This window comes from Mirounga leonina, unplaced genomic scaffold, assembly GCF_011800145.1.
Source record: "Mirounga leonina isolate KUSES-001 unplaced genomic scaffold, KU_Mleo_1.0 Mir_173, whole genome shotgun sequence".
Taxonomy (NCBI): Eukaryota; Metazoa; Chordata; class Mammalia; order Carnivora; family Phocidae; genus Mirounga; species Mirounga leonina.
Window position 1 is genome coordinate 80,601,949 of NW_023270447.1, and position 13,846 is coordinate 80,615,794.

The window sequence follows — 13,846 nt, forward strand, 5'->3', positions numbered from 1 at the left end:
ATGAACACAACAACCACAGCCTCATCCCGGAGCAAACCCAGGTCTCCTTTGTGTCTCTTCTGTCACTGAGAACACCAAACCATTGTCCCTGTAAGATTGTACCTGCCCTCAAGCTTACACAGGAGATAAAACACAAAAGTTAGTAAGACAAAATTAAATTGCAATTCAAAAAATGCAGCTGGAAGAATCTGGAACATGCCACATGTCTGATGAAGTATACACAGCGAAAGCCACAGGCATTCAAAGGTATGGGTCACCTCCCCTCTGAGGTTTATGGAGAGGATCAAACGGGAAAATGCGCAAGAGGCCGGCAGTGTAGGATTGCGGGTTAGAGCATGTGCTTTGGGATGGCTTGTTACTCTTCTGGTCTCAGTGACCTGCTCTGTAAAATGGGGATAATAACTATGTATGGCACCTGACATACAGGAAGCGCTCAATAATGAGAACTATTATTATCATTAAGAAAATAATGATAGATATTTGCGATTTGGTTCAAGAGACTCCAGGAGGCTGGAGAACTTGGGTCTTCCGGGTGGTAGATCTGAAAAGATTGAATGAACGAACGAATGAATGATTGAATCCTCGGGTTGGCTCAGCCCCCGACTGGTTCCGCCCGCATGCTGCCCCCTAAGTGGTTGGATGAAATGTACCCCAGCTGTGGGGTCCCCTGCATCTCAGCGTGTGAGTGTGCAGTGGTGGGGAGGTGGTCTTTCAGGGCTGGGAGGGGCAGCAGCCCAGGCTGAGCTTTTGGGTGTCATATTCTGGGAGGGTCTTCATTCAGTCTCCCCCCCTCCCCCACCCGCCACTCGGCGCGGCGCCTCGGTGGGCCCGATGACCGGCGGGCTCGGCAGTGCCCAAGCCGATCTCGGGACTACAAGCTCGCGCCTATAGGTGGGGGCAAGCGGTGGAGGAGCCTGCCCGGGTCCACCACGTGGGGAACGTGCCGGCGGAAACGCTGCCTTATCCCGGGAAGGTCGATCTAGGCCGCCCCAGGTTGGAGTGGGGGTGGGGTGCGGATGCATCTTCGGACGCCATGGCCCCCCAGCCCTTCCAGGACACGCCTTGGGAATTTAGGGCCGGGGGATCGGGGTGGGGATAGGAGAGAAGCGGAGCCTCCTTGTTAGAGGACGTGGGGGGAAGGGGCGCCCTAACGGGGAAACGTGCGCTGCTCAGGCTGCCGGCCCCTTTAAGGGGCCGGGCTGACTCTGCGGCGGTTCCAGCTAACCGCGGGCCTGGTGCAGCTCTGCGGTCCGCGTCCCTACGCAAAGCATCCGAGCCGCGCCGGGCGGCAGGACCCGGCGCGGGAGAGGGCGTGGTCCAGCCGGGAGCTGGGCGGAGCCAGAGCTGCAGACAGCGGGTCTACCCAGCCCAGAAAGCGGCGGAGAGCGGGAGTGGGCGGAGCCACGGGCTGGTGGGCGGGCCCCGGCGCTGCGGGCCTCGGGGGCGGGGCCTGGGGCTCCGGGAGCGCCGCAGAGGGAGGCGGGATGGGCGGGGCGAGGGCGAGGGCGGGGCCTGTGTCTGCAGTGGGCGGGGCCCGCCGCAGAGGGGCAGTGCCGGCCGAGAGTCCTCTGCGCGCCGCTCCCGCGGCGCCTCCACAGCGTCTCTGACAGCCGCGGCGCTGGGACCCACGGCCCGCACCACCTCACGCAGCCTTCGCGGCCTCCACCGCGGCCCGAGTCCCGTCCCTCGCCTCGGCGCCCACATCCAGGGGGCGGTCCGGTCCGCCGTCTCTGCGGAGGCCGCATCTGGCGCGCATCTGGAACCGCCCGGCCGGCCGCGCTGGAGCCCGCGCCCGCCCTGGCCCGGCCGCGCCGGGAGCCCTGCCCGGAGCTGGAGCCGCACCTGGAGCCGCGGGCCCGGGGCCCTGAGCCGCGCAGCCGGCGCATGGTGAACTCGCTGCTGTTCGGGGAGATGGCCTTGGCCTTCGGCTGCCCGCCGGGCGGCGGCGGCGGGAGCTGCCCCGGCGGTGGCGGTGGCGGCGGCGGGGCCGGGCCGGGGCCGTCGCCGGTGACGGCGGCACTGCGGGACGACCTGGGCTCCAACATCCACCTCCTGAAGGGGCTCAACGTGCGCTTCCGCTGCTTCCTGGCCAAGGTGCACGAGCTGGAGCGGCGCAACCGGCTGCTGGAGAAGCAGCTGGAGCAGCAGCAGAGCGAGCGCGAGCGGCGGCTGCGCTACAAGACCTTCTCCCGAGAGCAGGCCGTGCAGACCGGGCCCGAGCTGCTGCGGCCGCCAGCGCCCGGCGCGGGGCACGGCAGCGGCAGCGGCGCGACGGCGGGCGCCAACGCCAACACCGTGGCCCTGGGCGGCCTGCCCCCCGGCGGCGGCTCGCACCCGCAGCACTACGGCCGCCTGCCCGGGACCATCTGGAGCTACACGCAGGTGCGGCGCACGGGCGGCGGCGGCGTGGAGACTGTGCAGGGCCCGGGCGTGTCGTGGGTGCACCCCGACGGCGTGGGCGTGCAGATCGACACCATCACGCCTGAGATACGCGCGCTCTACAACGTGCTGGCCAAGGTGAAGCGCGAGCGCGACGAGTACAAGCGGAGGTGAGTGGGGACCTGCCCTTCCCCCCACCCAGCGGCTCCTGGGGAGGGGGCGTCCAGGTCCGGGAGGCCGCGGAATGCGTGCGTTCGGGAGGGGCTGGGGGCGGCCAGCTGGTCCTAGCAGGTGTGCTGGAAGCTGTGTTTGCATAGCGCCCTACACACGCTTGGAAAACTCACTTACTAGTTCCAAGAATGGGGGCGGGTGCTTACTACCATAGGGGACACGTCGGTGCTGTCATTGGTCGGGGCCGGTTGTTTTCTAGGTGACATAATGACCGCTGGTGTTTTATGGGATCTCATTTAATCCTCACACCAACGCAGAGTGTAAGGCATTCTTATCCCCATTTTGTAGATGAGAAAACTGAGGCACAGCGATGGAAGGGGCTTGCCAAAGGGGGCTTGGCCGATAGTGGCGAAACCAGGATTCAAACTAGTGAATTGAACGACTTTTGGCTAGTTTGTCTCCCATAGGTATTTCCCCAAGGATGTAGGAGGTGGGCTCCCCTCCCTCCATGGGTGAAAAGAAGAAACTCTTAACCGACCCACTGGCTTTTTTTTTTCTTTTTTTTTTGTCCCTTGAATGAAATGAGATCATGTGTTTGAAAATGGGTAAATCTGTCCCTACCCACTAGGGCCAGAGTCTGCCATCTTGCTCCAGCTCTGCAAGGTCCCGTTGGTAGGTCTGGATAACCAGACTACCATCAGACTGGCCACAGGCTTTCAAAAACCCCTCTCTTCACCCCTCTTCCCCCCACCCCCTACCGTCATGGCTTATTGAGTGCCAACAGACGCAGCCCTAAAGGCGCACAGGAGGAGAGAACCTTGGGCTGAAGACTGGATGTTGATTGGACCCAGACCACCATCTCTGGCTAGTGTGCAGGGCAGACTGCCTGCAGGACTGGCCTGAGCATTCTTGCCAGGTCCCTATTCCCCAGCTGGGAAACTGACGCTGCTTCCTGCCCGCATCCTGGCTGACAGGACTGATGGCTAGCTTCCAATAAGAGGAGAGGGGTCTGTCTGTAGCCTTGCAGGCCTGGGTGGGGGCAGGACCCTCTGCTGTCCCAGGCATGGGCAACTCTGCATTGGGAGCCTCGGCTCCAAACTCTAGGGCTTGGAGGGTGTTGTGAGAAGGCCCTTGAGTCCTGGTGCTCACATGAGCACAGAGGTCTGCTCAGGGAGCGGGGCATGGGTCTCCTCCATCACCTGCCAGGGAGATTGTTGGACCATTTGGAAACCTATTTGCTCATTAGACAGATAAGAATAATAAAATCTATCCCCAGTTGCAGAAGGGGAGAGTAGGTCGGTGGTGCTTTTTGGAAGGGATAGAGTAATCAGTTGATGTTATTAAAGATGATAGGCTCTGTCAGGCCAGCATGGAGCTGAGGTCCCGAGAGGAGAGTCTTGGGTCTCTCTCACACAGGGCCTGGCTCTCTGTGGGGAGGTCTTACACCCCGCTGGGGACGAGCCACTCTCCTGGGCCCGTCTTCTCGTGAGGACTTGAGAATGGCCTGGTGCCCCGCCGTGGCCAGGGGGAGGCTACCTGTCTCTGAGGGAAGCTTCGCTGGGGTGGGGTAGGGGAGCAGGCACTTACTCTCAATGGTGAAACACAGAGGGATGGGCCCTTCTGTCTCCCACTGTTGATTGTGTCGTCAGGCCTCAGGCTTCTGCTGTGTTTATTTTATTGTGTGTTCTTTTTGGACCTGGCTACTCAGGAGATGGAAAAACCGTGCCCAATCTCAGAGGGAGATAGGTTGGTGTTGAGCAACGCTCTGTTCAAGTTGCACCCAGGGTGTGGGGTGTGATGTCAGCTTCTGGCGCTGGCCTGGAATGAGACGGGCACTGCTGGGGCAGGTGGAGTGTGGGTGCCCCTCCTCCCGTCCCCTGGGCTGTGTGAGCGCCTTCTCTTCCTCCATTTTTTGGTGAACTGGGGAGGTGCATCTTTTCCGAAGTCAGTTCAGGGCTCAAGTTGGATTTTTCCAAAGCAAGTGTACTCCCTTCTTTGGGACTCCGTTTCCCTGTCTGTAAAGTGAGGGGGGTGAGTGGGCTAGCACTGTGCTCCTTGAAACCCCAGGCTTCCTTGGAGATGGTCTTGGGGTTCCTTGACTATTCTGTAAGACTTAATATTTTAAATTATGTTACAGTGTTAATAGGGTTATAAAAACGTGCTCACTTTTAAGTTCTTAATGTCAACTCATTGTTAATTGCTAACTTGTTAGTAGTTGGCCTCAAGTTAAAGCCACCCCGCCTGCCTTCTCTATTTGTCTGAAGAGTACTCTGAGATTGCAGAGCAAACCGCTAAAAACCATTCCCATTTGTAGCCACTTATCTGTGTGAGTCAGGATTTTCGTGAAACGCTGCAGCCAAAACTGGAGATAGAATTAAACGCAATATGGTGCTGTCATCCGTGGGTCCAGTTTTAAATGTTAATGAATCAAAATAGCCTCATCAACTTTACTGATGGAGTTCAGAATAGGTCACTGTTCTGTATGTGAACTTACAGTATAAATGTATACCAGTGACATTCTGTTTTTACTTGTTTCTGTATTTGGGTTTCTTGTGAGAATTTGCTTTCAGGAGGAGGGCAGGCATCTCAACAACTGAAAAGAAAAAAATTTAAAAACTGCTGGGCTAGATGATCTCAAAAGGTCTTCCCAGCTTTGACAAAATACAGTCTTGAGTTTGAGCTCCCAGCCCACTTCTGGTCCCCTGTCCATGAGAGAAGTTTCTCTAGATTTGCCTTTTCTGGACACTTCATATCAATGCAATTACACTTTTGTGTCTGGCTTATTTCACTTAGATAATGTTTTGGAGGTTCATCCACGTTGTAGCATGTTTCACTACTACATTCCTTTAGACTGGTGAATAATTTTCCGCTCTGCAGACAGGACAGTTTGTTTATTGGTCCACCTATGCCGTCAGGAGAATTTAAATGTGAGGAGTCACTCCTATACCCCCTCACATCATCTCGGGTGCCATTAGTGGTATGAGAACAGTGCTTTGGAAACACCACCAACCCAAACCAGAGCCGCTGACCTGGGCCCTGGGCCCTGGGCCCTGTTCACTACGGCTCTGGTTTTCCCTTGGGCCGACCAGCTCTGAGCTCTTTACCATGAGGGAAATGTGGTTGCCCAAACTGTACCGTCGACAAGGTTGTCAAGCGTTGATTTGGAAACCAAAACAAACATCTCTGTCCTGTCACCACCCAGTGCCACCAAAATGTCCTATTCTGAGTTTGCAAGCTGGGGGCTTTTCCCTGGAGATTCCTGCTGAGTCTGCCTGAACTTTAAACGAGTGGGGATTTCTCTGCATCGTTTCTCAGAGACCCAGACTCCAGGTCAGGCTCTGGTACTAGGTGCTGTGTGACCTCAGGCCAATTGCTGCCCTCTCTGAGCCTTAGATCCTCCACCTTTACAGGAGGGGGTTCCTTTTGGTGATCCCTCCCAACTTGCCCTATACTTTGGTCTGTGACTCAAAGGGGTCTGGGGCAGGGCTGTTCTTCCTGCCTCACGGACTGGCAGTCCTCCCCCCACTCCTGCCCCAGGCCCAGTATGGTTTGGAACTGTCTGGGTTTCCCTCCCCGCCCCCTGCAGGTTGCCAAGTGTCTGCACCCCTGACTCAAGTCAGCATGAAGGGCTTGGTTTGTTTTTCCTTGGTGGTTGGGTGATCCGGAACTTTGCTTGAGAGCCAGGAGGGACCACAGTGATCATTTAGCCTGATGGTTCCCAGAGGGGCCCTTTGGAACCCGGGGATCCAGAGCTGGGTGCCTCGGGGCAATTCTAGGGACAGTGAGTGGTGGTGCTGAGCACTTGGGATTTGGCCCCCATCAACCATAGCAGCTCTATTTCCCCGACTGCCAGACTGGTTTTCTGAGGAAGGTTCCATTGGAAAACAGGGTTCTACAGCTTAGAAAAAGAAAGAGAGAGAGAGAGAGAGAGAAATTGCTGATTTAGCTGAGTTACTTTCATTTTTGAGGTGGGGAAACTGAGGCCCAGAGGGAGCTGACCCACAAAGCCAAGTTGGGAAGACCTTGCCTGCCGTTGAAAGCTTTCCCACTACTCTGAGGTGATGCTCCCATCATCTGCCCTCGGCTGGGGTTTGGTAGAGTTTGCTCCACCTTTTTGTGTGTCTGCCTTTAAGCATTTTTTAAAAAGCTACTTTCAGGGATGGGAGGGATTTTTGTCACAGCTATTTCTGATCACGAGCCGGAAGGGGCTGGGCTGGCGGCCTGAATGAAGAGCTCCAAAAAGGGCTGGTGGGTGAGCCAGCTGGAGTGTCCCCTGCCTTTCCCCATCACGCCCTGGGAGGCCCTTCAGCAGGTGCGTGCTGGCCCCTGAGTGCCCCAAAGCCAGAAGACTGCCCCGGAAAGCTGGTTGCAAGGCATCGTTTCCTGCCACTTCTGTTATTCCTGAAGCTGTCACCGATACGGATTCTTTATTTCTGATTTTCCTGGGAGGCAGCGTGGGATGGTGGGAGAAGGGTTCAAATCTTGGCTCTGCCGCTCTCCGTGTGACTTCGGGCAATTGCTTAACCTCTCTGAGCCGCTGGAGCCATCACTTTCTGTAAAAGAAGGGGAAGAACTTTGCTCCCCTAGGAATCGGGGAAGAACGAATGAGGTCCTGTGATAAGGCACCTGGGGCTTGGTAGGCTCCGGGTAGGTCCCCTCTCGTGGCTCCCCGCAATGTCTGTTCCCTTCATTTTATAGGGATTTCCCGGCACCGTGCTGGACTGCCCAGCACATCCATTTCAGGACACGTCGCAGCTCTCTCTGTCCCGTGGAAGGCGCCAGACATAGTGTTGAGGGTGGAGAGAAAAAGGGCTACTTCTTTGTCCAGCATCTAAGGAGGGTGTTCTTCTACTCTTAGCAGTTGATTTGTGCCTCCGGAAATCTCTGGCCAACCCCCCACCCCCCGCCCTTTCTTCCAACCTCCGTTGAAAGAAACACACAAACCCCCTCCATCCAGCCTCTCAGTGCCCCAGAGTCTCTTGGCTGTGCTGGCATTCTCTTTGGGGACATATTTGGGAGGGATTTTCAGAGCCTCAAGCCAAAGGCAGGGGAATGAGGTCCCAGAAAAGAAAGGGAAGCAGGAAGCCGGGAGACAGCTGACGCTGAAGATTCCTTCCCTGAGGAATGTGAGGCGGGGCTTTTGCCTTGGCCACCGGATGCGAGGCCCCTGGGCCCCCCCAGCACAGCACACAGACACACACACACACACACATACGTGCACACGCACACCCGGGCTCACACGCTCTCAGCCTCTCTCGGCCCGTGGCCCGCCTCCGCACACGTGTCAGTATTTGAAGGACATAGAAGGGGAGACCCAGAATGTGAACACGCTCTTTGCCGCAAGGAGATGCGTTGACTTCTAGGGGAATCGATTTAAACTGTACCGTGTGTCAGGGACACCGCAGGCTGTGGACTTTGCCTTGGGAGTCCTGGCTTTTGATCACATCGGGGAGGCGACGCCGGGCTGGTGTTCTCTTGATTTCCCGTGTCATGGATGCCTGGAGGCCTGGTGCAGGGAAGGAGGTGCTGCTGTCCCCTCTGCTCAGCATCAGGATGCGTTGGTCTTCCTTGACCTTCTTCCATCAGGTGTTCTGAGCGCCCACTGCCTTCGCCATCACAGCAGGCCACACCCTGATCCCCCGTGGCCTGGGAGGTCGGCTCCCCCACCGACTGTAAGCTTGTGGGGGCCGGCTCCCGGTCTGTGTACTGGCAGAGCCCAGCCCGGGCCTGGCCCGAGTCCATGCTGAGCAAGCATCTTGCAGTGAGGGAGGGCGCTGTGCCGGGCTGCTGCGTGCTGGTAGGCCCCCAGTGTAGCTGGGGGAATGTAAGGCCCACACGACACAGATGGTCGACACAGGCTGTACATCCAGGCGCTCACAGCTCCTGGAGGGAAGGGTCTGGATTTGGAGTCAGGAGACCCACCCTCCGGTCCCCCCACACATCAGTTTTAACAAATTTGAACAATACCCATCACCTGGTGCCAGATGCTGGGCTGCTGGCATAGGAGTTAAAAGCTGAGCCATGTTGGGTTAGTCACTTTGCCTCTCTGGGTCTCCGTTTCCTCATCTGTGTCCCAAAGTTGTGGACAGGGTAAATGGGCTCACGCAGCTATGGCACTTTATAAATGGGGAAGTTCTACAAGAGTTACATGACAAGATTTCACAGGGCAGATGTGCGGGTGTCCTCAGGGGTGAGTGCGGCTGGCTTCGTGAAGTGGGCAGAAGTCAAGAACCAGGCTGGAAGCTAGAGGGAGGGTGGTCCATGCCTTTGCCAGCAGCATCAGGGTGTCATGTAGCCTCTGGGCATTGCTGGTTGTGTGGTGCTTAGAGGATTCTGGGCCAGATTGGCGGGGGTGGGGGGGGATGCTGGTGAGGATTTCCTACCTCCAGTGGGCACGGGGCATTTGGCTTCCTGGGCAGGATGTGGTTACTTACCCTAGTTCCTGGTACAAGAGACGGTAGTTGTCACCCAGCAGTAAACCTGGTGAATGCCTCTGGTCCCCTTGAGGGTCTATGGCCTGACTGAGCCCCTGGCTGGTGGCACGGGGCAGCTAGAGCCCTGTGAGGCCATGGTCCTGGCTTGCCTGCGGTGTGACCTTAGCTTCTGGTTGCCCACCTGGGAATGGGGGTGGTGGGAAGATGGGCCTGCCCAGTGCCCTGTGAATCCTGTTCTCTCTGTAACTTTGTCGGAGTGGTCTGGAATCTGCACACCATATAATCTTTTGTACCTCAGTTTGTCACTCTATAAAATGGGGATACGTTTCCTCATGAGTTCTGCTTCCCAGGGTTGCTGTAAAAATCACCTGAAGTAATGGAGAAAGCATTTTGAAAAAGGTTTAAAAATAAATCATAGTGACTTAATAGCCACCATTGACTGAGCAACTACTATGTGCTGGGCTCTGTGATGACTTCTTTAAGTAAGTGGTGAGATTTAATTATCAGACAACCCCAAGAGGTGGGAATCAATTATGCCCATCTTACAGGTGAGAGGTTATTTGTTTTCTCTTTAAAAGATTTTTTATTTATTTGAGAGAGAGAGAAAGAGAGAAAGAGAGAGAGAGGGGGGGAAGGAACAGAGGGAGAGGGACAAGCAGACTCCATGCTCAGTATAGAGCCTGATGTGGTGCTCGATCTCAGGACGCTGAGATCATGACCTGAGCTGAAACCAAAAACTGGAAGCTCAACCCACTGAGCCAAGGTGACAGGTTCTGAGAGGTGGAAGACCTCTGCCCCAGATCTTGCGGCAAGCGTGGTCTGGGTCTCTAGACCCCAGGTTCAGTGTTCTTCCTAGCGGGGACAGGCTGGCCAGGTTCCATGCCACCGGAGGGCTGCCGAAGGCGGGTCCAGGGTGAGGAGGCAGGCTGAGGCATGGGGTCTCCCCAGCGCCTGTCACAATATGACGACCACAGGTGGCAGAACAGGAGGCAGCTGCTATGCCGGGAAGACCTCCTGCTGTCACTTGACAGTAATGATTTCTTGAGAAACCAGTGAGTCACTGGCAATGGCAGGCAGATGAGCCTCCCGGGCCACCATAGAGGGCAGTCCAGCCCCCCTGCTCTCTGGAGGTGATCCTAGTGGGGGACCGGACCCTGGGTTGGGGGGAGTTCCTGGTCAGCCACAGAGGGTGGCACACCGAGGCTGGTGGGCCTGGCAGGGGGAGGAATGGGGGCGGGGCAGGGAGCATGGGTTATCACCTGGCTGGCACTTTCCACATGATCAGCTTCAAATCTTGTGCCAACTCTGTAGATGGAAACCCAGGCTCAGAGCAGAAGAGTAACTTGCTCCCAGTCACACAGCAAAGCCGGGGCTGGATGTGGGTCTCAGATTCTCAGTTAAGGCTCTTTTGATCATGCCTGGCACCTAACGCGTGCCCAGGGCAGCAGCCAGGGATTTCTCAGGAGCTGATAACAAGCAGGAGAGAGCAACAGGCATCTGGTGCCTGGAGGGAAACTGCCCTCCACCCTGGGGTTGGGTCTCCTGAACTGGTGCTTTTGTTTGGGTCCGTGAACCTTGCCTGGGTGCAGGGAACTTGTTATAGTCGTTCCGTGCCTCTTGTTGGGGAAGCTGAGCCTGCTGGGTGTGGATGTCTGAGAAGCTGAGGTTCTCTTCTCCCGACAGTGGCTGGGCCTGGGCCGTGAGCCAGGTCCTGTGCTGGGCACTGGGGTAGAGCAGACATAGCCCCTGCCCTCAGGAGCGCAGAGTCTGGGGACACAGGCACATGTGACAAAGCCGTGTGGCAGGTACCTGCTCAGTACCTGTGCACAGTAAGGGCATAATAAATATTAACTAATTAATGAAACAAATATTTATGTAGCATTTACTCTTTGTCAGGCTGCATTCAAAGCAGTTTAGGGACGTTTGATTCATGTGACCTCATAATAACCCTGTGCGTTGGATACTGTCATTAACCCCGTTTTAGAGAATGAAACGGAGCCACAGAGACATTGACAGAACTGAGCCCAGATGCCGCTAGCAGGTGGGAAGCGAAGGTTTCATCCAGGAAGTCAGGCTCCAGATTGAGCCTTTTATTGCTGTACCCAGGAAGGGGCATGCCCACTGCACGTAGCTTCTGTGCTCTGAGCCTCAGTTTTCGCTTCTGTGAAATGGGGATAGTACTTCTGACCTCATTGAGCTGTTTGCGAGATGAAATGAAGCGATCGATGTCTGTGGAAGCACTTTATAAACTGTCAAGTGTTTGCCCTTGGGGTCGAAATGATTAGAAGCCTGGGTCCTGCCTACGCAGGAGGCTGTTTCCTCCCCCCCCCCCCCCCCGCCCCCAGCTTCCCTTGCAGCCTGGGGCTCCTCGAAGCCCCAGGAGATATCCCGTCCTCCCTTGCTTTTACATTCATGCGGCCCCTGGGTCCTGGGACAAGCTCTGCTGGGATGTTGGACAGAAACCTGCAAAACTCGACAGCTTGGAGTGGAGCGTTTGTGTGCAAGTTGGAAGCTGGGAAGGGAGGAAGTTGAAGAGTGTGTCTGCTGCTTCTCGGCTGCGTGAACTTGAGAGCGTCGTTTACTTCTCTGAGAAAGGGGGACGGTCCTGTGCGTGGGTGGCAGGGAGGGTGAACGGGATGGCAGGGCTCAGAGGTTAGCAGCTGCCATCGCAGTTATTAAGTGAGGCTGGGGGCTCTGGGGAGAGAGCAGGGGTGGGATTTGGGTCGAATGGCCTTTGGAACCTGGCTTGGACAGGAGTCCCCCCCCCCCCCAAGGCTGCACTGGGTGGGGGCTGTCTCGGAGCTCTCTCTGAGACGCTGGCTCAGCGCACTCCGGCCTGCGTGCTCTGACTTCGGGATGTTCCCATTCACACAGCCCCCCGCTCATCTGCTGCTCGATGGAGAGACGCCCCCACAGTGGAGACACTGCCTTCCGCCCTCTTAACTGGCCATTTTTATTACTTGGGTTATTTAAGACGGTACTTGGCTCGCTGCCGCCTGTTTGCCGTCTTGGGGGAGGGGAAGAGCCACTGGTCTAAGTGGACCTTGTGAAATTCCCTGGCAGACAGACTCCTCTCAGGGCAGGGTTGGTATATCTTCCCAGGCCCCCTGTCCGCTCCTCCTCTTTGCCCCTGGCCTGCTATGATAATGGGCAGAAGGCCATGCTGGGCGGTGGGGGGAGACTGACTGGAATAGCTTTGGGGAAAGCTCGTTGCAAAGTCAGACCACAGGACCAGAGAGCCTTGGAGCTCTGGGTGGGACCCTGCAGTGCTCGAAACCCAGGAGTTGTGAAAGATGCCTGAGCCAGCTTAGGGCCAGTCAAGGAAGGCTTCCTGGAGGAGGTGTCACCTGCGTTGTGTTTCGGAGGTCTAGTAAGAGTGGAAGAGAAGGGAAGGGTGCTCCAGGTAGAGAGAACAGCTTGTGCAAAGGCCTGGAGGTGAGGTTGCCGTGCCAGCGCGCAGTCCAGAGCCTGCTGCTCAGGCAGGACCTAGCCTGCCTGCCCATTCTTCTTCCCTTTCTCGTCCTCCCTCCCTCCTCCTGCCCTTCTTGGCGCTCTTTGTTCTGTTTTGCTGCCTCTCATCCTCTCTTCTCTCCCCCCTTCCCTTCTTTCTTGTTTTGGTCTTCACTTGCTATGGCTGGTTCTCACCTCCCTGTCCCCTGTGTGAGGCAGGGGAGGGCTGTGAGGGGGTTCCTGTTCCTGTCCCTCTGCCCTCCTGATGCCAGGCCTCTGTGGGGGGCTCTTTTGTCTGCTGCTGGGGCTTTGTGAGTCTGTATGTGCACACGTGTGTCTGGGAGCCTTGGTCTGCACCGTGCAGACTTGGAGCCCTTGGGGTCAGGACCCTGCCTTCGGCCACCCCAGACCCCTTTGTACTACCCCTTGTATATCATTGTGGGGCGCAGGAGAGGCTCCCTGCTGAAAGGGATAGCTGTTGGGTCTTGGAGGTCAACACTGGTCAAGGGAGACCTCAGCCCCCAGCTCCCAGCCCCCATCAAAGATGAGCCTAGGATTAGACACGGAGAGGGGCTTGGGGCCCGGGAGGCTAGGCTGCTTGCCTTACCTCCCGGGCCTGCCCGCCCTGCCTGTCCCTGCTCCCTCAGACCTGTGACTTCATCTTACCCCCCAGTGAGGGGCTCTCCGAGGTCAGCCGGTCCATCCCCCTGCTTCCAGGCAGCATCATTCCCCTGTCGCGGCAGATGAGATGTGCCTTTGTCTTTGAAAAAGACCTTCTGAGAGTTCATCCCTCAGTGTTTTATATTTTTCTCTCCACCCCCATGCACATACCTATGACCATTTTCAGATGAGAAAACTGAGGCCCAGAGAAGGAGAGCAGCTCCCTTGAGGTCACAGAGTAGAGTTGGGTTTCCTTTGAAACCCTGAGCTCTAAGGGATCCTTCCCAGGTCTGACAGTCATTTAAGGAGGGGTTTTGAAAACTCCCGAAGGCTGGGGCTCTTGGGATGAAGAAGCCTCAGAGCCTGTGAGGTGGCATCCACAGAGACTGAGCCCTGCCCCTGAGCCAGTTTCCAGGTCCCGGTGCAGATGAGCCTCTGTCGGCCTGCGGAGGACACATCGGAGGGTGCCTTAGGCTTGTCTGCTTACAACAAAAGGCACTTCTCTGGCCTCAGCCTGGCGGTCTTAGGGTGTTGACTGACTGCCTAACAGTCCCTGTCTGCCACCGTGTGCTCCACTGTGTCATTTCTCTGTGCCTCAGTTTCCCCTTGTGTAAACAGGATGACAAGATTCCCCCAGTGCTATCGAAAAGCCTTGCCCAGGCAGGGCCGTTCCCATCCCTCTTTTCTCTGGGGTGAGCCCTGGAGTGGGAAGGTCGGAGAATTTTGCCTTCAGAGCTGGAGTTGTGTGAACT

General features: G+C 56.7%; 1 protein-coding gene across 1 annotated transcript in view; it reads left to right on the forward strand.

Moving 5' to 3' along the window:
- Positions 1-1,600: 1,600 nt before the first annotated feature.
- The window catches only part of IFFO2 (intermediate filament family orphan 2), a 47,816-nt gene continuing 35,570 nt past the window's right edge, over positions 1,601-13,846 (forward strand). Inside the window, exon 1 of the mRNA XM_035019650.1 lies at positions 1,601-2,549. Coding sequence (XP_034875541.1) covers positions 1,885-2,549 — 665 coding nt within the window. The 5' untranslated portion in view covers positions 1,601-1,884. The remainder of the gene's footprint in view (positions 2,550-13,846) is intronic.